Below are 27,626 nucleotides of genomic sequence, written 5' to 3' on the forward strand. Positions count from 1 at the left end.
TCTATATATGATTAGATATGATCATACTTGGCTGTTACAACTCCATTTATAACCACATATAAGTCTATATATGATCAGATCTGATCATATATGAGTCTATATATAATTAGATATAATCATACCTAGCTGTTATAACCCCATATATAATCATATATAAGTCTATACATGATTAGATCTGATCAGACATGGCTAATATAAATTCATGTATAGTCGTGCATAAGTTTACCCAGACAGCATTAAAGTCAGAATGACTGCTTTACGACGTATTTTTGAAGGAGTCTTCAAGAAGTCTTATAATGACTTCTTAAAGGTGTCATTTTTAAGAACTCTAAATTAAAAGTTCTTGAAGACTTCATAAATAAGACGTCAGTTTTGTGACGTCTAAATGTATTCTTTTTTTAACTTTTTTGAAGTCAAAATGAAGTCAAAATTAGGAACTCCTTAAGACGTCATGGTAAGTTCATTCTGAAGTCTTATTTGCGGAGTCAGAAAAAAGAACTCTTTGAGAACTCTTTGAGAACTTTTAAAGATGTCTTACTGAGTTCGCTAGGTGGCGCATTCGACATCTTGAGAACTTCTTAAAGACTTCTTTAACGTGTTTTTAAGACGTCCAAATCATAAATAGGAACTCATTCAGAACTCATCAAGACGTCATTTTGCTATCTGGGTATATATAATTGGATCTGATCAGACATGACTGATATAAACTTATATGTAGTTATATATATGTCTATGTATGATTAGATCTGACCAGACTTTATATATATGAAACCTATAAATATTTAATTATGTATATAGTTCCATTAAAATATATATATATATTAGAGTGGTCCAAAAAAAAAGTTTTTTGCCTATCATCTCAAAAGCTTCTCTAAGGTATAAAAAAAATTCCCTCTAAAGCGTAGCTTTGGAAAATTGATACCTCAATTTTTCATGAAGCTCAATGAATTTTTATTTTCCCGTTTAAATAACACGTAAAAAAATTTTTTTTATGTTTTTATCCGGTAAAACTACAAAAAAATTTTTTTTTTTAATTTTTCGTTAATTATTCTTGTAGGAAATTTAATTCTCTACAAAAAAGTACTGAAGTAGTTTTTTCGTAATCCTAATGGGTAAAAAGTTATTGAACTTCAAATACTCACAATAAAAGAAAATTTGAAGAAAGGTAGTTTCAAATCAACTTTTTGAGGGAATTGACAATTTTACTGGATAATTTATTTAATTTTTATGGATTTGAAATAATTTTCAACTTTTTGAAAACTTTTTTGGTAACTTCATGTATTTATTTCAAAATTTATCAAAATTTAGATTATTTATAATATAATTTACACATGTCTTTTGATGAAGTATTAACTGCGAATTATGAATAATTTTTCTTATTACAATTCGGATATTCTCTTCTATGAGCAGCAACTACTTGTAACAGATATTGTTTTTGTTCTTCATCTTTGGTCCCACATTGGTTGTATTTTTCAATTAAAGCAACCGCACGCTCTGCCACATCGTTGACTACTTTTAGTTCTTTGAAGAATTTCAAACAATCAATATAGTTTTTATTTGTATTCCATAACATAGGATCCATGTTAAGAAAATCGTATGGCAAGTTAAATGAATCAAATAAAACTGTTGATTTTTTGGTAATAAATTCACTCATATCTAGGGCACAAATATTCTCAGATATTTGTACTCTGATCCGTTTAGCATCTAAAACACTTTCATTATGTTTAAATGAGTTAATCATTTTTAATTTAATCTCTCGAGGTATTGAGTCGTCGAAAAAAGATAGTGGGGCAAGAGATTCTGACAAGTACCACCCGTGTCTTAAAAATGTATCCATAGCTGCACTCGAAATTTTTCTGTTGATATCTTTGTACTTGATGATGTCTTTCAAAAACTGTAAATCCTGATTTGGAGCTTTAATGGCATTAGGGCATTGACACCACGCTTTTACATAAATTGTAACGATAAATAGACATATGTCTCGGAGCTGAGGTATTTCTTTGGCATTTACTTTAAATTGCTTCTTAAGAGAGTGTACCAGGTGATTTTCAAATGAACCGTTTTCACAGGTAAAGACCCAAATTATTAAATAAAATATGTCATTCGATGCGTAAACTTATTATTTATCGAATGAAATTTTTTTCGTTCGGATATTGCAGTTTATATCTGAGAACGGCTCATTTGAAATTTCCACTAGCTAATGTAAGTGCAACAAGGACAGTTCCGTTCGTTCACATGTGTGTGAGAAAGAGAATAGATGGTATATACTCTTAAACATAAAAATTTTCAGACAATAAATAGCTTTCGATAACCATCTTGCATGGTGCATCGCTCCAGGTCGTTTGAATCCAAAGTGACTTGATGGAGTTCCTCCCAAAAAAATATAAGTTAAGTCCAACAGTTCTTTGTAGTCAGCTCGCGGCTGATATTCCTGTAGCAGTTAAAATAATAAAAATTATTAATATAAAAAGAAAATTAATAATTATAGACAAAATGAGAATATTACTTTGATTTGACTTGAAATAAATTGTAGAATTTCGTCTTTCATGTCTCTGGTTTTTATCTCAACTTCAGAATCTTCAATTCCAGTCTCAAATTCTTCTTTATTTATATTTTCCCAATTATTTTTGAAGCGATTGAATATTGCAACATTAGGACCACTTGTAACCGGCCAACACGTTTCTGCGACACTTCTAAGCACCAACTCGTATATATGATGTCTACAACCCAAATGAAGAAGATTTCTGTTCAACTCACGTTCAAGCTGAATGCATGTTCCATTATTCAAGCCTACGAAAATTATTTTAAATTAGCACATAAATAAATCATTCCAAGTGAGTACTTTTTCTTACCCGTATTAACAGCAGCAGTATCAAAACATAAAGCCTTGATTTTGTTTTTAATCTTCCATTCATCTAATAATTTAATTATGGCATCGGTTTGATTTTTACTGTCTCCAGTAACTAATTTGGGAACGCCCAAAATATGTTCAAAATCTAGTCCTGTTGCTATTACCGGCAATCTCTCAACTTTTTTGACACTTTCTGAATCATCAAGAAGTTTTCCATCCCAATGCAATACTAAACATGATGGAAAGATAATTTTTTCTTTCAAATTTTCAGCAGTTGCTTGCCGTTGATGCATGCGATGTCGTCGTAGAGAACTTCTGCTAGTATTTATCTTATCCACATCCACGTCGAAGTTCTTAGCAACGGAATTCACTAGGTATGCAGCCATTCGATCGCTCGTTTGTGTGCGATCTAGGGTCGCAACTAGTTTCTGATCTATCACGTTTTTTTTCTTTTTTGGTCTAAGACGAGAAGGTAACTCATTCTCAAAATTTGAAATTTCACGTTTGAGTTCACCTGAACTTGGAAAAGATTTACTGCCAGTTGATGTAGATAGGCCAGAAAAACTTCGAGTTAACTCTAAAAATTATTGCAAAAATTATTCTAGATAAAAATTCAAACCAATTAATTCAGTAAATTAAGCATTAATATTAAATCAGATACCTTCATCACTGTGTGTTTGTGAATTTGTTTCGAAGATAATAGGGCTTGATCTATGTGCACTACGTTCATTTGATAAAAATTCTTTTTGTGTTTCTGTGAGCTGGTTAAAAGACTTTTGGAGTGCTAAATCGAAAATTTGATCCAACTTTAAAGAAAATCGTTTTTCTTTCGACTTTTGGGTTTGTGTATTGCAAGACTTATTTTTTTTTAATAGAATCCACTCGTTATGGAGTCTTACAATTTTTGAAATTGCATTACATGGTTTAATTACTGGTATACCAGTAAGACTCCAAATGTCATTAACCTCATTCAATACATCCCTCGCAGATTTGAATCACGGTGGAAACACCGTGGTCGTGTAAAAACCGTGGATCCACCGTGGTTACACGGTGGGTTTGTTCCATTTCACCACCGGGTGTATCCACTGTGATTACGCGGTGTATCCACCGTGATTCCACGGTGGCTTGACCACTGTGTATACACGGTGTTTCCACTGTGATTACGCGGTGCATCCACCGTGATTCCACGGTGGCTTTGGGAAATTTCACCGCCGTGATTCCACGGTGTATCCACCGCGTAATCACAGTGGAAACACCGTGTAAACACGGTGGTCAAGCCACCGTGTAATCACGGTGGATACACCGCGTAATTACAGTGGTAAAATGGAACAAACCCACCGTGTTTTCACCGTGATTCAAATCTGCGAGGGATTTCGTGCGCTTTCACGAACAGATTGTTTGAGGAAATTCAAATTATAAAAAAAAACACTTAATACTTGTCGCTGAGATGGCAATTTTCGTTTGTTCAATGCACTGCTTTGAAAGCCTACTAAATACACATGTTGATTTTTAGATTCACTTGACATTTTGTTAGTATTATGATTAATAATATTCTTCACGTGTTATGTATAAAGTTACTACGATAGATGGCGATATAAGGTATAGCGAATGATATTATCGACGGAAAGTAGATGACAGGAATTTTTAAAATTGAATTTAAATTTTTTTCAAAATTTTATTCGTAATACTTACGGATGTATGCTGAAATTAATTTTTTTATTTAGGAAAAAACATAAATTACATAATTAAATACTTCGCAAAAGGAAATGTGACACAAGATAGATTCTAAAATCATAACTGATTAAATTTTCTTTTATTGCGAGTATTTACAGCTCAATAACTTTTTACCCATTAGGATTACGAAAAAACTACTTCAGTACTTTTTTGTAGAGAATTAAATTTCCTACAAGAATAATTTACGAAAAATTAAAAAAAAAATTTTTTTCGTAGTTTTACCGGATGAAAACTTAAAAAAAATTTTTTACATGTTATTTAAACGGGAAAATAGAAATTCATTGAGCTTCATGAAAAATTGAAATATCAAGTTGGGCTTTGGAGGGGATTTTTTTTATATCTAAAAGAAGCTATTGAGACAATAGCACTCGAAAAAAAAAAAAAAAATGTTTTTTTTTGGACCACTCTAATATATATATATATATATATATATATATATATATATATATATATATATATATATATAAAATAATATAACAATTTTTTATTATCAAAGTTATTAAATTTTTATTCTGTCAACTATCAATCAAACTTAAATCCTCAATACTTAAAAAATGTTCAAAGGTTTCGGCAGCAATTTAAAAGTATAAAGTAACAATTTGAATATTTGAGTTAAGTAATGCCATAAACTTTTCTTAATTATAAGTGTAGAACAGACAAGAGGATCAGACTACAATCCATCGATAACCAAAGTTAAGCAGCATCGGCATGGGACATTAATTGGACGGGTGACCTCGAAGTAAAATAGTATTCAACGGACAATAATTTTTTTTTTTTATTATTTAATTTTAGCCGACATTTACATTGATAAAGACAATAAATCCTAATTAAGTTACTTAATTAATAATTTACAGATATTCTAAATGAGATTCAAAAATGACTATATTCGTTCATGCATGGTTATTTATAATCATATCTGTTCATATATAAACAGATCAAGTTATGTATGATCAGACCTGGCCAATATTGGATCTGATCATATATAGACAATTATGCATGATCATATATGATTAGACAAAATCTTTCTTCATCGGGATACCATCCCTGTCGTGACAGACCTATTGGCTTCTATTAAAAATCGAACGACTGAGAAATTGACATTGAATTTATTATTACTGATGCGTTATAAGATTACCATTTATTAATTTTACGTTTATTATCGTCCGATTAAGTCCGTGATATATTTATACAGTAGAATGCCTAAAATGCGCAGACTAAATTCAGCAACAAACCATCGCTGTCGTGACAGAACTATTGACGCTTATCCTAAGTTGTACCACTGAAGAAGGGACATAGAATTTTTTATCTGCTCAATAGAATAAAATTATTGTTTATTGATTTCATGCATTGGCATTTCATGCCAATTATAATCCGATATAATTAGCGAGACATTAGTGTATTCAGATCCGAAAAGCCACAAATAAAATTGATCAACACACCATTTCTGTCGTGAGAGAACTATTGACGTGGTTCGAAACTCGCACGACTGAGAAAGCGACATGGTATTTTTTAACGCCCGTATAGAAAAAGATTATTCTTCATTAATTTAATGTTCTTATCAATTTGATGTTATTTGCAAGAAATGAAAACAATGAAAATCCCTCAATGCATAGATAAAATTGTCCAACACACTATATCCCCGTCGTGGTAGATTTATTTACGTGTATCTAAAACCGTACAACTGAAGAAGCGACATGGAATTATTTATTGCCCGTATAGAATAAAATTATTCTTTATTAATTTTATAATAATTATAATTTGATATTATCAGTGAGACATTAGTGTACTGAGATCCGAAATGCGGTAAATAAAATTGACCAGAACACTATTCCTGTCGTGAGAGAATTATTGACGTCCCTAGCAGACCTGATTTACCGCAAATTTACGGTAGTTTTACCGTAAATCTACCGTAGAATACCGTAATTTACGGTAAATAGGTATTTTGCGGTGGATTACCGTAATTTACGGTGGGTTTACCGTAATTTGGGTCCGTTAGGGACGTCTATCCAAAGTCTTATAACCGAGAAAGTGGAATGGACTTTATTATTGCCTATACAGAATATGATTATCCTTTATTATTTAAATTTTATCAATTTTATCGACCGGCAACGTTCAACTGTTGTACGTCATTAAGTATGACGGGAAAAACGAATCGTATATGGTCATATGGCTATATGTGGATCATATATACCCGTATATGACCATATACGGCTCAGACATAGTTCCCAAATGATTTTATATATGTTTATGTATGGTCATATATGGGAGGCCAAGAAAACTAATTTTTTCTTTCTTTACTTGCCATGAAAATATAGTTAAAGATGATGAAAAGAAAATCTGGTAAAGTTTGAGCTCTTAATATTAATATTAAGTGGTACCGCTTCGTGATTTTTAATTTCCCATTCAAAGACCATGGAAAAATAAATTTTTAATTTTGGAATTTTGTACCTCACTAATGGCTCATTGTACAGATATGTTGAGGGTATACTTCGATAGGAAATTAAACGTTCTACAAAAAAAATCTCTTATTATTTTTTGATAAATCCATTGGTTCAAAAGTTATTGGAGCTTGGAGTCAATTTATAGTAAACTCCAAGATCTTTTATTTTGTCGACGAAATTATCAGGCTTATCTCAAAATTTCATAGAAACTTTTTTGTTGACAATTTTATTCTCTACAAATTATTATCAGTAATGATTTTTTAAATTCCGCATTGTTTTCTAGTTATTTCCATTTTAATGTCAGGCTCTCAAAAAAATGGTGTTCTGATTGATTTTAAGAGCTTGAGATTAAAATGAAAGTAACTAAAAGACAATGTGGATTTTGAAAAACATTATCTAGAAATAATTTTTAAGGAATAAAATTGTCTAAAAAAAAGATTTTAAGAAATTTCGTGATAAGTCTGATAGTTTCGACGGTAAAGTTAAAAGGTCTCAATATTTACTATAGATTTGACTTCGAACTCTAATAACTTTTGAACAGATGGGTTTATCAAAAAATGATAAAAGACTTTATTAACTTCTTGCTATGAGAATTGAACATTTTCCAAGACGAACCACTCTCATCGCGAGAAAACTATTGACATCGATCCAAAGTCGTACGATTGATAAAGCGGCATGGAATTTTTTACTGCCCATATAGAACTAAATTATTATTAATAGATTTTATGCTAATTATAATTCGATATTAATAATGAGACATGAGTGTACTAAGATCCAAAAAGCCATAAACAGAAATGACCACCATATCATGCCTGTCTTTACAGAAGTATATATAACTTATATAACTTATATATAACATAACGATATTTTATTTAATCAAATTCAATTATAATTCAACTAAAGCTGTAAACGAGTAGTACATTGAAGAGCCTGAAATTTATAAATCGAAAATGCTTTTATCGATGTCCTATCCAAACTATCCACTTTAGCCCAATGTCGTACGTCTGAGACAGTGACATGGAATTTTTCATAACGTTTCCATAATAAAATAATGATCTACTTTATCGCTTTTTGTATCTCAGTACACTTATGTCTCATCATTAATATCGGATTGTAATTAGCATAAAATTTATTAATAATAATCTAATTGTATATATGAAATAATAAATTCCGTGTCGCTTTCACAGTCGCACGACTTTGGATCGACTTTGATACTTCTGTCAAGACAGACATGATATGGTGGTCATTTCTGTTCATGCTTTTAGATCTCAGTACACTCATGTCTTATTATTAATATCGAATTATAATTAGCATAAAATTTATTAATAATAATCTAATTGTATATATGAAATATCAAATTCCGTGTCGCTTTCACAGTCGCACGACTTTGGATCGACTTTGATACTTCTGTCAAGGCAGATATGATATGGTGGTCATTTCTGTTCATGGCTTTTTAGATCTCAGTACACTCATGTCTTATTATTAATATCGAATTATAATTAGCTAAAAATTTATTAATAATAATCTAATTGTATATATTAGGGTGGCCCAAAAAAACCGACTATATTTTTTTTTTGAGTCTCTTATGAAAATTTGTTGATTCAAGATGTTTTAAGAAGCCTCTCAAAAAATCAGCTAGATAAAAAATTTTCAAGAGGTCGCTCACGAATTTTGAAAATATCAAAAATGATCGAAATTCGGATTTTTTTGTTCTAAATTTCTTCTTTCTCGTGGCAGCTATAGTTTATATTTATAAAATCATGACTACGCAGAAAATTTCAGCCCAAAATTAAAACATTTAAACGTCGCTCAAGAATTTTTAATGTTTTCGAGTACTGTCTCTTGGATGTTTTCGAGCGACCCTTGAATATTAATAATAAAGCTTCTCAATTTTTTCACCATCAATTTGTATCATGATGAACAAAAATACAACCCGAGATATATAAATAATAAGTTATTTACATACTTTTTTATTTTTCAATTCAATTTTTAGGTTTTTTTGCTTATTCAAAACTTACCTAATTTTATTGTTTGAGACCGTCCTGTATATTTTCGGTTATGCAAAAGTTATTTTTGAGTGAAATGACAATAATTGAGTTATAAAAAAATACAAAAACTAATTCAAAGTATTAGTTACATATTATCAGTTAATATTCAAAATTCTTGAGCGCCGTTTAAATATTTTAATTTTGGGCTCAAATTTTCAGCGTAGTCATGATTTCATAAATATAAACTATAGCTGCCACGAGAAAGAAGAAATTTAGAACAAAAAAATCAGACTTTCGATCATTTTTAAAATTTTCAAAATTCGTGAGCGACCTCTTGAAAATTTTTTATCGAGCTGATTTTTGGAGAGGCGTCTTAAAAGATCTTAAACCAACAAATTTTCATAAGAGACTCGAAAACAAAAAATAGTCGGTTTTTTTGGGCCACCCTAGTATATATGAAATGATCAATTCCGTGTCGCTTTCACAGTCGCACGACTTTGGAACGACTTTGATACTTCTGTCAAGACAGACATGATATGGTGGTCATTTCTGTTCATGGCTTTTTAGATCTCAGTACGCTCATGTCTTATTATTAATATCGAATTGTAATTAGCATAAAATTTATTAATAATAATCTAATTGTATATATGGAATAATAAATTCCGTGTCGCTTTCACAGTCGCACGACTTTGGATCGACTTTGATACTTCTGTCAAGACAGACATGATATGGTGGTCATTTCTGTTCATGCTTTTAGATCTCAGTACACTCATGTCTTATTATCAATATCGAATTATAATTAGCATAAAATTTATTAATAATAATCGAATTGTATATATGAAATAATAAATTCCGTGTCGCGTTCACAGTCGCACGACTTGGGATCGACTTTGATACTTCTGTCAAGACAGACTTGATATGGTGGTCAATTTCATTGATGGCTTTTTGGATCTCAGTATACTCATGTCTTATTATTAATATCGAATTATAATTAGCTAAAAATTTATTAATAATAATCTAATTGTATATATGAAATAATAAATTCCGTGTCGCGTTCACAGTGGCACGACTTTGGATCGACTTTGATACTTCTGTCAAGACAGACTTGATATGGTGGTCAATTTCATTCATGGCTTTTTGGATCTCAGTACACTCATGTCTCATTATTAATATCGAATTATAATTAGCATAAAATCTATTAATAATAATTTCGTTCTATATGGGCAGTAAAAAATTCCTTGTCGCTTTCCCAGTCGTACGACTTTGGGTAGACATCAATAGTTCTGTCATGACAGGGATGGTGGGATGGTCCATCTTATCTATGCATTTTGGTAATTTGATTGTTTTTATTTTTCGCGGATAATGTCAAATTAAAATGACCATGTCATTTATTACGAATAATCTTATTTTATATGGGCAATGAAAAATTTCATGTCGCATTCTGAGTCGTACGACTTCGGATCGACGTTAATAGTTCAATCTGACTCATAGAATCGAATTTTAATTACTAAAAGTTAAATTATTAATTGTTCCATTACACGTTATCATTAAAAATTCTAAGTCGCTTTCTGAGTCGTACGACTTTGGATAGACGCGGGAAGTTGGTACCGCGATATTATGAACGTATTTTTTATTAGTTTTCAAAATTTCTGAAGTTGTTTCAATTCTGTCATCATTAATTAACTCTATTGTTGTATGATATGATACGACTAAGCTATTTTTCTGATTTATATAGTGCGACGTCGCAGTGACGCGCACTGCGACTAGTCGCGCGACGTCGCAGTCGTACACCAGGGATAAGGCAAACCTTATATCAACCTGATAAGGTCCTTATGGTACTTTAGGCAAATCAGGAAGAAATTCTATTCGGGATGTTTACTTAACTCATAATACTAAAAACAAGAAAAAATTTATTACATTGTAGTATAATATTTGTTATTTGTATAGCAATTGCTTCAATCTACTCATAAATTTCTACAGGCAATGCATTTACTACAACTAAGAATATATTTTCTCGGCACTATTTAAGTAAACTCATACTTGAATTAAGAATTTTTACTTGGAAATATACATTTTTTTCTCTCAGTGTACTTAGTCAATCAGCCTAATTACTTTTTTATCAGCTTTATATTTTTGATTTCAAGAGCCTTTCTGAAACTCACTATTCAAATCGTGTTTGTTTATTTGTAATTAATAAAAGACTTAAATCTGATAATTCATGAAAAATTTCTCGTCATTTCAATTTCCACTTTTTGTGAATATATATGTCATTTGTTTTTTCGTTTTTCAAAATATACTTGTCAAGCAGTTATATAAGGTAAAAAACCTAGTACCCGAACAGGAAACGAGTAGGGGAGACCGGGTATGGTTGTCTCATGGATTGGTTGTCACAGCGGTCATTTGTGGCGATCAGTTCATCGATCGGCGTCCAAGAATCACGACGGCATAACCTCCCTTTCGCCACCGATTTTTCGACGCTGATCAATGTTTATATTTCGTTCGGTAAGTTGTCTGTTATGACCGCTGTGACAACCAACCCGTGAGACAACCATACCCGGTCTCCCCTACTTATTCACTCTGTTATGTCCGACCGCAAACTTTTTCAAACTCATGTTGAACACTCCTAAGGAATAAATATTCCATTTTCTCATAAGAAAAACCAGGACTAGTTCAATTGAGCGGTACGAAACGTCGTACCAGATTTCTTTTTCCGTCTTTCATTCCCTTATTCTTCGTTCCCCACTTACTTCTTACAACAATTATTCTAATGCGTGGTAACACCCACAATTAGCATTGACTTAAATTAAGTTCCGTCAACGGGACATCTCACACTCTGCAAGATACCAAAACCTCCTCTTTTCCAAACTCGGACCCACATGGTTGCAGCGTTAAAAATTTCGAAGAGCAAAATCACTCTACCGAGCACCGGTTTGCTTTTCGGTTATCAGTTGATTAACTTCAGCGAAGAGTCGCAAATTAGGTACAGCAGTATCCTTACACAATTTCTCAAATAATTTTATTCAGGAAATAAAATTATCAAACCAATTAAATAAATATATATACTATATATTTATAACAAATATAGAAAAGAAAAGTAAAGAAAAGTTATAGCAGTGAAAAAAATATATATTAAAATATACAGCTCAAAGAAAGCAAAATAAAATCGCACAGCGAGGAAAAATTTATAATACAAAGAAAAAGAAAATTTCCATAAATAATAGTGTTATCGGTTGTGAGTTAGTAGTTAAGTGCTTAATAGCATCTTTCAGTGTAATTAAATTGAAATAATAAATATTGTAACGAAAAGAATACATGTTCAAAAATAAAAGTCCAATCCTTTAAAAGAGTATCATCTCTAATTCCGTTCAGGAAAATTAAAGGAATTTTGTTCCGGTAAAGCATAAAATTAAAAACATAGAGAATAGAAAAATATCAGTGTATACAAAAAGTGTAATAAATGTTCAAAAATAAAGATAAAAGCCATTAAAGAGTATCATCTCTAATTTCTATTAAGAAAAAATAAAGGCATTTTATCATTGCTACAATTTAAAGTTTCTAAATTAAAATAAAAAGAAAACCAAAGTGAAAGCAGTTTTTGTGTTTGATTAATTAAAAATAACTTAGTTAATATTAACAACCTACCCTCGCTCAAACATCGCTTGCACGAGAGAGACAGAGACCGGCAATCAGTTCAAGGAACACACTTCAAGGGTTCAAGGGTCCACAACGAAGGAGTCCCCCAGAAAAAAAAGTAATCGAAGAAGAATTATCATCGTGAAGGTAAGAAGTTTATAAGTGGCTATTTTCTCTTTTAAACTCGATAACAAAATTTCAATCAGCCTCAACTTAGGAGGAAATAAGGGAGTCATAATTTCATAACTGTATGTATCGGTTAACATATTATATATACATATAAATAGAAAGACACCTCTATTTAGTTATAACTAGAATTAAAAGAAGATCCGCATCGAAACGTGTCCCTAAAAATAAAATAAGGCTCGAACTAAACATTTGAGCCGAAAATTGCATTGGTTAGTCCGAACGCTTAATCCACGCAACCAAATATTAAATTAAATAATAGTCGGACATAACAACTCCATGTATTCATATATCTATATTTAGTCAAATTTAGTAGATACAGATATATAAATACATGAGTGATTGCGTATTGGGTCTCTTATCTTGCGGTATTTTTTTTTTAATTTTAAAACTAATAATAAAACACTTAAACTTTGTTTAAATTAAAATTCAACCATTAATCTGAAATAAATTTTTAAAAATTTTTAATAATGGAATCGTGGTTAAATCTGCAAGTGTATTTTCTCAATGAAATAAATTGTTACATGAAGTAAGCTATCAGTAACAAATGTTACATTGGAAGAAAGCTTTTTTTTTTAAATTTGATCAATTTATTTGATTGATAAAATATTTTTTAAACATCCCTGATTGAGAAAAATTATTTGAAATGATTCAAAACAATTCAAAATGATTCAAAACAATTTGAAATAATTTAAAACAATTTGAATCGACTAAACTATAGATATACACTTAGCATGGAGTAAATCATTTTTCGTATTTAGGGATAGACATGCTTGAATAAAAGTTATTTTAAATTGTTAGTTATAGACTTCCTCGGTAAGAATAATTACTTTTGTGTTCCTTGATGCTCTACTTTTATTATAATTATGATGATATATTTTTATGTATTCACTTCCAAATAATACGTTCAGTAAAAGTTATGGTCAAATTATGAAAAACATAAGCCAAAACTTATTTATTAAACTTCAATCATTTTTTACAAAAAATTATACATAACTTCTTTTGAGAATTGTTTTTCCCAATTAAATTTGTGAATTAATTAATTTTTTCAATTTTATTTTCAATTTTAAAAGGAAATCTTTTTTGCAGTCTCAGTGTGAAGCCGAACGATTTTACTGCTTTGTAAATATTATTGCTTTCCGAATAAATAAATTTTTCTAATAAGTTTATGAACTTTTTGAACTTAAGTGATACTTTCATTTTCATTATTTAATAACATTAAGCGATTACTTAACGACAAATTTGTAGTTCAATCTCTGTTACCAACAATAAGTATTAATACAAAAATCATTTCAACAAAAATTTATTCTGCCATAGCTGAAATATTTGATATAAAATTTTTAATGTATATTATGTATTTACAAATGAAATTAAATTTTTTTAATGTACGGTAATAGTCTTTACACAGTTTTTAGTTTGCATTTACTTATTGCAGTTAGTAACTTAAGTTTTCGTACAAAGTCAGGTGGAAACTATTGTCGGGACACTCTATTTGAGAGATTGGTTCTTGCACTAGCTCTCACAGAATGTTAATCTCGTTGTATACCGAGAAACTTGTGACGAAGTTGTAGTTTAAACGTTACACTATTTTCACGTAATACAATTGTGTTAATACTAACTTGATTAAATAAACTTACATATTTGTTGATTCAATTAGTGTCATTAATTCAAGATTTATTCGTAAATTTTATGACATAATAATTGTATCGTTAAGCGTTTAATTTATTGTATTTTAAAGTCATTTATAGCAAGAAACTTTTGAGTCCAGTAAAATAGACCTTTAAATGCGAATTTTAAGATAAGTATCAGAACTTTTGATATAAGTTACTCTTAAGTGTCTACAATAAAATAGTGAAGAAAATTTTTCAAGCACCCTCCGGGTAGGGTTGAAAAAAATTCAAAAAAAGTGTTTTTTACAAATTTTGAAAAAACCGTAAGGGCTAGAAAAAAAAAGTTCTCAATAAAACTTATGGAGCCTTAAATTTTACATAAAAATGGTCCTTTTACTTTTTTGGCTATTATTAAAATTAACAGAGTTAGAGTGGCTAGAAGCTAGGGGATGATCGTTACAGCTTTAGGAAAACCATAACTCGCTGGAAAATGAAGATTTTCTCAAAAATTTTCTTTTGTTTTATTTAAAAAATTATAAACTCTATTCTCGGAGATGAATTTTTTTTTTATATTTTAAAAAAAGTTATAACAATTTGAAATTTTTGTTTTTAAGTACTCTACTCGATGAAAATAATTTATTTTTTTTTCATTATTTTGTATAACATATTATTAAAAAATTTGTTGCCTTAGAAAATTTTTTTTACCTTTCATTTCCAGGAAGGTATGAATTTATTTACCTGGTGGAATATTTTTTAATTTTGAAATTAAATAAACTACAAAAAATTAACAATTTAAAGTAGGTAATTAAACTTTTTCGAAATTCCAATATCAGTGTTTGATATTAATCAGTATTTATTATTTACTAATTAAATTAATAATTGCTTAGAGTAATAGATTAAAAAAATATTGAAAGTTAGTTAGATTTCAAAATCTTCACATATATAAAAAAAGTTAAAGTTTCACGTCATTTTGCATATTCTATTTCAAGTGCGCTTTACATTTTTTTAAATAAATTATCAATGAAAAACGGGTATTATTTTCAACTTCCCGCTAAGAAAATTGTAAATTTTCGAAAATTCGGGAAGTTATTGTTTTCACCCCGATTTTCGAAAATCGAGTTTTCATCAGATGTCGACGTTTTGAGGTCCTAGGAAGCTATTCTGACTATTTTCAGAATGATGTCCGAGTGTATGCATGTATATATATATATATATATATATATATATATATATATATATATGTGTGTGTGTGTGTGTGTGTGTGTGTGTGTGTGTGTGTGTGTGTGTGTGTGTGTGTGTGTGTGTGTGTGTGTGTGTGTGTGTGTGTGGGTAAACTCTTTGTAACTTTTTAACTAATGAACCGATTTGAATGTTTAAGGTGGCAATCGAAACAGCTTGTTGGCCGTCAACTTTTCTGAAAATTTCAGAATATTTGATCAAGTTATAACCGATGACCCTTTGGTATGCTAAGGTGAACCACACCTCAAAGTCACGATCACAATGGCGACTGGCAAGGATTACATGTTAGGCGCCACCAAGAGATTTTGTTATTATTAACAGTCAACCTAGCCTCTTGGTACTAAGTTGACTGACTAGACTAACTTATATACAATGAAACTGTCAGGGCCAGGTCTCAACCCGTTTCCTTGTCACTAGGAATAATTAATTGAAGGATAAGAAATTTGATTAACTATACTCAGTGGTTACCCGTATGCAAAAACTTTATATGTGAAAACATATATGATAAAATATATGAATATTATAATGTGATATATTGTACAATACATAAAATAATATTTATATTTTTGCCGTATTAATATATGATAATATATTGAAAAAAAATATATTGCTAGAATATATTATCAATGTATTTATCAATCTATGACTTTTTATGTATGTTTTACATATATATTTTAATACATCTTTTTTATATTGGTATATTATATTGAAAGTAGTATATTAATTAATAAATAGTATTTTTTATATTTTTTATATATGTTTTCCAATATATTACAAAATATATGGTTTCCAATATATTGTAAAATATATGGCACTTTGTTTACTTTTCTAAGGTTGCCAGTAAATATAAGGTCAATGAAAAGAAGGAGAAAAAATAATAAATTTGACTTTTTTTTGTGGAATTGTGTAGAAATTGAAAAAGTATATTGAAAAAATAAAATTTCAATATATTGCGAAAGATATAAGTTTTAATATACTGGAAAAATATAATTCCAATATACCGCGAACCATATATATTTAATCATATAAATTCTTTCATATATAATCAATTATATAGAGACCATATACCACTAATTATAGGAGTCAAAATATATGGATATATATATCAAGTTTATTATATTATACTTATAAATTATATATATACTATCCATATATGATAAGAATATATTGAGCATTATATGAGATAATATATATAGAAAAATACAAAACATTATATAAAAGTAAATATATTATGATAAATACATAATCCAATATATGTAAAAAACATTATAACAGGGATTTTTTAAATTAAATTAATTATTTTATTTGAATTTTTATTCGACTGCGCTCTCGGCCCACGCATTACCATTGCCCCCACGCCGTCAAATAAATTAATACTGGGACTGTTATTGATTGGTTAAAATCTTTCGGCCGTGTGACAAACGGGTACCATGAGGGGCCCCGAGTCCCGCCTGTTATAGGTTGACAATAAATTTTATAAAGAAGTATACGGTACTGACATCATCCGAGAGTGGGGACTTCGCTGCTTCGTAAATACTCAGAGTCGCAAGTTGCGACACTCACTGCCTGGTGCTGCTGGCGATCAGTCACTTTTAAGATCATCCATACATTACACAAGTATTTATAAGAGTGAGTCTTAACATCACGTTGCTGCTATGGTGAGTCGAAAGACCCCAATTATATATTAACTTATTGGACATCGTCGTCTCGGGCGTCTTAATTTGACCCCGAACAAATCATCTTTAAAATAACGTCTTTGAAGCTGTGGCTGCAGTGGAAGCCAGTTTTTTTTTTTAAATAATTAATACGCTGAGTCTAAAGACCGCGTATATAAATTCAACATTCTCCTGGTTGCTGAGATATCATTATACTCAGGAAGGCAAGATCTGCGTCACAAGCTAAGGCGTACGACGACGAGTCAAACATAACAGCAGAACGTTCAGTGGACATGTAATGGCGGAGGCGAGTCACCCACGTTTCAACAGAAAATTTTGGTAATAAATAATAGTCCGGTTTTATTGTTAAAAAAGGGGAAATTTAAGTGTATGTTATAAATTTTATGAGAAAGTTTCGATTATCGGGAAAATTTGATAATTACGTTATTCAAGGTAAAATATAAATTATAAAAGAAATAGTGAATTTTACGGCGTGGGTTCGAGAGCATTCGGTCGCCATATTGTTTGAGTGTCTGGGTTTGGTCTTTGTTAGGAAGCGTCGTATTAAGTAATTAATTCAGTTGAGTCTAACGACCACTGGTTAATTAATTAATAATTAATAATTTTGGAATTTAGAAATAATTTAATTTAGCAGGTATTTTTTTTAGAGATACTGAGTCCCACAGACCGTTCTCTAGAAGGTGCTAAAATTTAGTCGGTAGCGTCTTATTAAATATTGTGACCTTGGTGCTGAGTCTCACCGACCGTATCACTGGAAAATTTATTTAAATAAAATTTATTAGAATAAAAATAATTAAAATAAAATTCAGGTTCGGAAAGTCAACCCAGAACTTGCGGCATTGAAAAATTATAATTGCGGACAGAGTGTGTATGTGTGATTTAGAATAGATTTTACCTCACCAGCAAATTATTTAGAATAAGTGATAATTGTTATTATAATTTGAGAAATTTATATTGAACTGAAAATTAATTAAGTTTTAAAACACGTTAATATTGTCAGGAAATTTAAAGATTTATTATTGTTAAAAATATTGAATATTAAATTAGAGAACATATCTGTTTGCCACAAAATTGTCATAAATAAATTTGGATATATTTTATTTAATTTATTGAAATAGTTATTCTTGATCGACTAATGATGTTGAGTCTGGCGACCACTCATTAAGTGATTGATTAAATTAATATTAGAACCTAACTCTGCAGCTGTGTGGTCCAGCCTTAATAAGGAGATTTTCGGACTCATCCTTGAGATTTCTCTTATTGGCAGGGAGCGCGACGAAAACGACATCTGATGGCTACAAAAAATCATGCTCGAGAATTATAAAAGATATATAAAATCAGTGTAAAAAATAAAAATTCGTTATAAAATCAAAATATAAAAATTTATAATGATATAAATAAAAAAGTGTAATTGTATTTTTGATAGAGAAAATTAAATTGAATATATTTCGATAAAAAAATTAAGTGTAAAAAATTTTAATAAACAATAAACACTATTATTTTAGAATAGAATAAGGTTAACCGATAAAATCAAAACGAATAATATATGACAACTACAATGATAATGGTTTAAAAAATAGTAGAATAGTCAATTGAGTTTTTTAACAAAATTGAAGAAAATAATTTTATTTTAATTCATGATAATTTGCTTGTAAATCGTAACTAAAAAAACATAATGTTTTTTTAACCTTCCGTTACACGCGCTTTCTCTAGTGTCTCACTCATATTCACGCCAACTCTATTAGCCTAAGTAGTGTTGTACAGGGAATCACCGTATAGCGCGAGTAACGAAGGGTTAAAAAATAATTTTTAGCCAATGATAAAAATCATTATCCAACCCGGATTTGAATCAATAAATTATAAAATATTGTTTTAACCTTAAACGATGAGCAAAGGCAAACATGAACGACACAATAACTATTATGAACTATTTTTAAACTTAATTTTCATGTGTTTATATTCAAAGAGAGCATGATTTAACGAAATTGTATCCACAGCGAGCGCTGCGATCGTTTCAGTTGTCCCCACCATATACTAGGCTCCCTGCCAATTCTCTTGTGAAAGCGACACGGAATTTATTATTTCATATATACAATGAGATTATTATTATTAAATTTGATGCTAATTATAATTCGATATTAATAATAAGACATGAGTGTACTGAGATCCAAAAAGCCATAAATGAAATTGACCACCATATCAAGTCTGTCTTGACAGAAGTATCAAAGTCGTGCGACTGTGAAAGCGACACGGAATTTATTATTTCATATACCCTCGCGGTCTTGAAACCACAATAAATCCACCGTGGATCCACCGTGGTTTCACCGTGACACCACCGTGGATCCACGGTGAAACCACTATAAATCCACGGTGGATCTACGGTGGTTTCCACAGTGGATCCACGTTGAAACCACGGTGGATCCACGGTGGTTCCCACCGTGGATTCATAGTGGTTTTATGGTTTTATTTGTCGTGTTTGCAGTACGTTTTCAACGTACTTTTATGGTATAGTTATACCGTTTAATACATAAGCACTAACTAAAAATAGATTTTACCAACTATCAAATAAAAAAAATGAAAAATTCGAGAGTGAAACTACAATTGAATTACGATGTAAAGCTATAAGTCTTAAAAAATTAAATTTACTATAAACTAGATTCATCTTTGCTGGGTTGATAGTAAGTGACCGAAGACCGATTTTCACATGCCTTAGCGCGAAAGCGCGTATGTATATTTTGATCTCACCTCAAAATTTATTTTTTGTACTTTGACAAAAATAGTTCAAGAAAACATTAATGTCATAGTGTAATACAAGATACCCCTGTATTACTATCAAAAATGGATTATCACCTCTCTGCTAACATTCAGCGAGTAACGCATTCTAGTCCAGTCGATGCGCACGAAAAAATGGTCAAAGATCATTTTTTCGGTGGGTAAAGATCGATTTTAAAAAATAGGACTTCGGATATCTTCGGGAATTGCTAGAGAGAGAAAGTAGGCATAAGACGTAGTGTCGTTTTCTAACGGATAATGACTACTTTCTCTCTCTAGCAATTCCCGAAGATATCCGAAGTCCTATTTTTTTAAAGTCCCGTAGCAAGAAATTTTTCTAAGTCCTTATATTGAAAATTATAAAGGAAAAATTTCAAAAAATCGACAAAAATTCGTATATACCATTCGATTCAGAATTTCGCGAGATGAATTTCTGTCGTATCAAAAAAAATATATTTTTTTTTTTTTTAATTGTTGATAAATTTCAAAAATTTTTAAAACGGGTTTTTTTATGAAAAAAAAATTTTTTTTAACTGTCATTACCCGTAATTATTTGGGTAATGGTTCAAACAAAATTATCCATTAGGTCATTTTATTTATTTTTCTTTTTTTCTATTTTTTATTTAACAAAAAGTGATTTTTACTTTTTTTAAATTTAAAATTCGAAAAAATTTTTTTGGAAGTTACCAAATTTTTTTATGGTTGATATATGATTTACTAAGAGAATAATGAAAAAAAATTGTTAAAGTATCGATTTGCTGCCGAGTTACACTCTTTTGTTTATCCGCGCGCGAACGAAATGACGCGCTTTTTCGTTTTTCGCGCTTTAATAATTTTTATCTCAGCAACTATTCGTCGTAGAGATTTCGTTCAAAATTCATTTTGTTCGTTATTAAATCCCAAAAACAATGATACCAGTTTGTCTCGATAACTTCTCAATACTTTTAGAGATATTTCATTTTACATCTAATTTTTTTATAAAAAAAAAAAGATCACCCTCCAAATTTATGGTAACTTTTTTCTTTATATTTTTTCTAGTATTTTGAAAAAAAAATTTTTCAAAATCGATCTTTACCCACCGAAAAAATGATCTTTGACCATTTTTTCGTGCGCATCGACTGGACTATTCCATGAATGCTTCAAGATCAGAATTTATAACTTCTAAAATAAGTATCTTACCAGGGACACTACAAAAGGTGGGCGCGATCTAGTGGTGAGCACTGAACTACTTCCGCTGCTGCTGCTGAGCATCATAACTTTTTAAATCAATAATCATTAGGATTATATATATATATTCATTAATCTCGAACAAATATATATATATATATATATATATATATTTATTCTAAATGGATATATTTTTTTGTGTCTAAGTAATATTTATTAGAGTTGATATAATAATATGTTGCTTTAATATTTGGGGTTGTTGGCACTGTAAAATAATTTAGTTGTCTATTAAATAAATATTTTCTTAACTTAACCAAATGATTTTATTATCTTAGAGAGAGAATTATTAATGTTGTTATGTCCGACTATTATTTAATTAATATTTGGTTGCGTGGATTGGGGCGTTCGGACTAACACATGCAATTTTCGGCTTAAATGTTTTATTCAAGCCTTATTTTATTTTATTTTAGGGATACGTTTCGATGTAAGTTTTCTTTTAATTCTTAGGTTACTAAAAATGAGTTATAGAATGTGCGAATTGATACATACGATTTGGAATTTATAGCGTCCTTTTTCCAATTAAATTTTTGAGGCCGATGGAAAATTTGTTAAAGAATTTTAAAGATAAAATAGTCGCTTATAAACTTCCTACCTTTGCTGTGATAATTCTCGTTGATTATTTTCCCCTTTTGAAGACTCCTTCGTAGTAGGCCCTTGGACTCCTGAGATGTGTTCCTTGAAATGGTTGACGATTTCTCTTTCTCTCGTGCAAGCGATAACCCGGCGAGGAAGGGTGATCAATATTAACTAACTTAATTTTAATTAATGAAGCACAAAAACAGTCTTTCACTTTTTCTTTCGTTTTATTCAACTATTAAACTTTAATTGCTTACAAACCAAAAATACCTTTAATTTTTCTTAGTAGAAATTAGAGATGATACTCTTTAAAGGCTTTTATTTTTATGCATAAACATTTGTTACACTTAAGTATACACTGATATTTTCTTATTCTTTATTAGATTAGTTTTGTGTTTTAAATGGAATAAAATTCCTTTAATTTTCCCAAAGGAATTAGAGATGATACTCTTTAAAGGTTATTTCTTTTATTTTCCCGCATGTATTCACTGTTAGTTACAATATCTGGTTTTCAATTTTCAATGCACTAAACGGTGCTATTAACACTTAACTACGGACTCACAACCGATAACACTTTTTCTTTGTTTTACTTTTCTTTTCTTTAAAGATTTTTCTTCGCGATGCGATTTTATTTTTCTCTCTTGGAGCGGTATATTTTATATATATATATATATATTTCTTTATTTCACTGCTATAACTTTTCTTTACTTTGTTTTGTATTTTTTTTTATAAAAGCGACGTGGTCGGTTTTATTTTATTTGTATATTATGGTTTGCGAATTTTATTTCCTGAATAAAATTTTCCGCGGTTTGTTTTTTTTCGAAAGATACTATGTACCAAATTGCGACTCTTTGTTGAAAACTTTGAATTCAACTAGTGACCGGAAAGCAAGCCTGTGCTCGGTAGAGTGGTTGCTCTTGAAAATTTTTCGTAGATGGAACCATGGGGGTCCGAGTTTGGGAAGGAGGGGTTTTCAACGTCTTACATAGTACGAGATGTCCCGTTGACGGAACTTAATTTAGCTCAATGTTAATTGTGGGTGTTGCTACGCATTAGAGTGACCATAATTATTACTAAGTGGGGACTAAGAATAAGGGAATGGAAGACGGGAGAATAAATCTCTGCAATTGAACTACTCCAGGTTTCTTATGAGAAAATGGAATATTTATTCCTTTGGAGCGTTCAACATGAATTTAAAAAAAAAAAGGTTGCGAAGTCGGACATAACAATGTCAACCAAATAGAGTCTATTAAATCATTTATTAAAAATTGAGAAAATAGATCATGTTAACGTAATAAAATTTAGTTGTCCCAAATCAATTTTAGTTTAATAGAATTTAACAAAACCAATTGAATTGCCGCAGAGGAATTTTTTTCGTGTATTAAAACTTCCTGTAGAAAATTTGTGCAGCTGTGAAAAGTGTTATTTGGAGTTTTTTATATTTATTAAAATTTTTGGCGGATTACGTTGCCGTGTGCAAAATAATTTGTTGCTAGAAACTTAAGTGTCAAAAGACGAATTTATAATGCCGACGATAATTGATACTTCAAAAAAAAATTTTGCAAAAAAAAATTGTTAACTAACAAATGCGATTTTAAGCAACAAAAAAATTTTTTTAAGAAATGATTTTTATCTTAAAAATCATTATTTTGATTATTAATTATATTTCCAAAAAAAAATTTTCAACTATCTTATAAATAACGCATTTGTTTTTAAAAATTTTTTAAACAATTATGGTAAAAAAATTTTAAAATTTATTTTCGTATGGCTTTTTGTAATAAAAAACCGCATCACTCGGGATCATGAGAAAAAATTTTTTTTCTGCTTTATTTATGTTTTTTATTTTTCAGCATTTTTCATTGTAAAAAAATGAAAAATAGAAAATCTTCAATTTTTCCAACGAGGATCTGTTCTAAAGCCTTCAACGAACAAGTCCAAAAGAAGAAAAAAATTTGTGACTTCCGGTTTAAGAATTATCGAGGTTTTATTGTTTACTTCCATTTTTACAAATTTTGTTAATTAACAAATACATAATTAAAAAAAAAATTGGGATAAAAATTTTTTGAATTTCGAAAGACTTTGTCCACAGAATTTTTTGAGCAAATCAGCTAATTATTACATGCTTTGCAACATTTGATATCGTGTTTGAATAAAATTACTAGTTAGTTTTCAGGAATTGATCAATAAAATTACGTAAAAGTTATCACTCCAAAACAATGTTATAGATAATTTTATTCGTGAGGTTGTTGAAAATCAACGAGGTAACGTTAATTATTATTTACAGAAAGTTGGACAAAAAAAAAGTCTTATGATTGCTGCATCATATTTTAGGTTAATTAAGTCGATAAAAAAATTATGTAAAGTATCACTATTATATATACATACTAGAGTGGTCCAAAGAAAAAACTGCTTTTAGACAAAAAAAAATTCCCTTTAAAGCACAGCTTTATATCTCAGTTCTTAATGAGATTCAATGAATTTCTATTTTTCCATTTGAATTACACGCGTACAAAAATTAATTTTACGTTTTCATCCGATAAAACTACGGAAAAAATTTTTTTACTTGAGTTAGATTTTTAGAAATGTCTTCATTTATCACTATTTCAACTGAAAAATCATGTCAAGATCTCGCGTCAAATCACGGTAAAACCACGGAAAAACCACGGTGGATCCACGGCGGATCCACGGAAAAACCACGGTGAATCCACAATGGGTCTACTGTGGATCCACTGTGGATCCGCCGTGGTTTTGTCGTGGATTCACCGTGGATCCACCGTGGTTTTGTCGTGGATTCACTGTGGATTCACCGTGGATACACTGTGGATTCACCGTGGATACACTGTGGATTTACCGTGGATACACTGTGGATCCACTGTGGATCAACTGTGGTGAAATGTCACGAAACCACGGTGGATCCACAGTGGTTCCACGGTGGGTCCACGATGTGGTGGTTTCACCGTGGATCCACGGTGGTTGCAGGACCGCGAGGGTATACAATGAGATTATTATTATTAAATTTTATGCTAATTATAATTCGATATTAATGATGAGACATAAGTGTACCGAGACTCAAAAAGCCATAAATGAAATTTACCACCATATCAAGTCTGTTTTGACAGAAGTATCAAAGTCGTTTCAAAGTCCTGCGACTGTGAAAGCGACACGGAATTCATTATTTCATATATACAATTAGATTATTATTAATAAATTTTATGCTAATTATAATTCGATATTAATGATGAGACATAAGTGTAATGAGATACAAAAAGCCATAAAGTAGATCATTATTTTATTATGGAAACGTTATGAAAAATTCCATGTCACTGTCTCAGACGTACGACATTGGGCTAAAGTGGATAGTTTGGATAGGACATCGATAAAAGCATTTTCGATTTTTAAATTTCAGGCTCTTGACTGTACTACTCGTTTACAGATTTAGTTATATTATAATTGAATTTGATTAAATAAAATATCGTTATGTTATATATAAGTCATAAAAAATTTCATGTCGCTTTATCAATCGTACGACTTTGGATCGATGTCAATAGTTTTCTCGCGATGAGAGTGGTTCGTCTTGGAAAATGTTCAATTCTCATAGCATGAAGTTAATAAAGTCTTTTATCATTTTTTGATAAACCCATCTGTTCAAAAGTTATTAGAGTTCGAAGTCAAATCTATAGTAAATATTGAGATTTTTTAACTTTACCGTCGAAACTATCAGACTTATCACAAAATTTCTTAAAATCTTTTTTTTAGACAATTTTATTCCTTAAAAATTATTTCTAGATAATGTTTTTCACATTCCGCATTGTCTTTTAGTTACTTTCATTTTAATCTCAAGCTCTTAAAATCAATCAGAACATCATTTTTTTGAGAGCCTGACATTAAAATGGAAATAACTAGAAAACAATGCGGAATTTAAAAAATCATTACTGATAATAATTTGTAGAGAATAAAATTTTCAACAAAAAAGTTCTTATAAAATTTTGAGATAAGTCTGATAATTTCGTCGACAAAGTAAAAAGATCTTGGAGTTTACTATAAATTGACTTCAAGCTCTAACTTTTGAACTCAACATATCTGTACAATGAGTCATTGGTGAGATACAAAATTCCAAAATGAAAAATTTTTTTTTCCATGGTCTTTGAATGGGAAATTAAAAATCACGAAACAGTACCACTTAATATTAATATTAAGAGCTCAAACTTTACCAGATTTTCTTTTCATCATCTTTAACTATATTTTCATGGCAAGTCAAGAAAGGAAAAATTAGTTTTTTTTGGCTCCCATATATGACCATACATAAACATATATAAAATCATTTGGGAACTATGTCTGAGCCGTATATGGTCATACACGGGTATATATGATCCACATATAGCCATATGACCATATACGATTCGTTTTTCCCGGAGTCATACTTAATGACGTACAACAATTGAACGTCGCCGGTCGATAAAATTGATAAAATTTAAATAATAAAGGATAATCATATTCTGTATAGGCAATAATAAAGTCCATTCCCCTTTCTCAGTCATAAGACTTTGGATAGACGTCCCTAACGGACCCAAATTACGGTAAATTACGGTAATCCACCGTAAAATACCTATTAACCGTAAATTACGGTGGATTTACCGTAATGTACGGTGGGTTTGCCGTAATTTGCGGTAAACCAACTCGAATTTTACGGTATTCTACGGTAGATTTACGGTAAAATTACCGTAAATTTACGGTAAATCAGGTCTGCTAGGGACGTCAATAATTCTCTCACGACAGGAATAGTGTTCTGGTCAATTTTATTTACCGCATTTCGGATCTCAGTACACTAATGTCTCACTAATAATATCAAATTATAATTATTATAAAATTGATAAAGAATAATTTTATCCTATACGGGCAATAAATAATTCCATGTCGCTTCTTTAGTTGTACGATTTTAGATACACGTAAATAAATCTGCCACGACGGGGATATAGTGTGTTGGACAATTTTATCTATGCATTGAGGGATTTTCATTGTTTTCATTTCTTGCAAATAACATCAAATTGATAAGAACATTAAATTAATGAAGAATAATCTTATTCTATACGGGCGTTAAAAAATACCATGTCGCTTTCTCAGTCGTGCGAGTTTGGAACCACGTCAATAGTTCTCTCACGACAGAAATGGTGTGTTGATCAATTTTATTTGTGGCTTTTCGGATCTGAATACACTAATGTCTCGCTAATTATATCGGATTATAATTGGCATGATATCAATAAACAATAATTATATTCTATTGAGCAGATAAAAAATTCTATGTCCCTTCTTCAGTAGTACAACTTAGGATAAGCGTCAATAGTTCTGTCACTACAGCGATGGTTTGTTGCTGAATTTAGTCTGCGCATTTTAGGCATTCTACTGTATAAATATATCACGGACTTAATCGGACGATAATAAACGTAAAATTAATAAATGGTAATCTTATAACGCATCAGTAATAATAAATTCAATGTCAATTTCTCAGTCGTTCGATTTTTAATAGAAGCCAATAGGTCTGTCACGACAGGGATGGTATGTTGGTTAATTTTACTTCTGGCTTTCCAGAACACCACTTCACTAATGTCTCACTACTAACACTTAAGTATAATTAGCATAAATAAAATTATCGAATGTTGTTATCATACGTGGTGATCAAAAAGTTCTACGTCGAT

At 30.3% G+C, this 27,626-nt stretch overlaps 1 protein-coding gene across 1 annotated transcript; it reads right to left on the bottom strand.

Moving 5' to 3' along the window:
* Nucleotides 1-1,965: 1,965 nt before the first annotated feature.
* On the bottom strand, nt 1,966-27,531 carry LOC130666507 (uncharacterized). Its single transcript, XM_057467579.1, has 5 exons — nt 27,506-27,531; nt 3,513-3,635; nt 2,853-3,428; nt 2,507-2,790; nt 1,966-2,431 (listed from the first exon to the last, which is right to left on the bottom strand). Exons 3-5 carry the CDS (start codon nt 3,235-3,237, stop codon nt 2,198-2,200), a joined length of 903 nt encoding a protein of 300 aa, XP_057323562.1. The 5' UTR covers nt 3,238-3,428; nt 3,513-3,635; nt 27,506-27,531; the 3' UTR covers nt 1,966-2,197.
* Nucleotides 27,532-27,626: the final 95 nt, after the last annotated feature.

This window comes from Microplitis mediator, chromosome 4 (genome assembly GCF_029852145.1).
Source record: "Microplitis mediator isolate UGA2020A chromosome 4, iyMicMedi2.1, whole genome shotgun sequence".
NCBI classification, from domain to species: domain Eukaryota; kingdom Metazoa; phylum Arthropoda; class Insecta; order Hymenoptera; family Braconidae; genus Microplitis; species Microplitis mediator.

Bases quoted from the DNA above. Each gene is read 5' to 3' on its own strand.
- LOC130666507 (XM_057467579.1), bottom strand. From the start codon at position 3,237: ATGGCTGCATACCTAGTGAATTCCGTTGCTAAGAACTTCGACGTGGAT. The intron at 2,791-2,852 runs GTAAGAAAAAGT...TAATTTTCGTAG, and splicing joins TACTGCTGCTGTTAATACGG to GCTTGAATAATGGAACATGC. The intron at 2,432-2,506 runs GTAATATTCTCA...TAACTGCTACAG, and splicing joins TTATTTCAAGTCAAATCAAA to GAATATCAGCCGCGAGCTGA.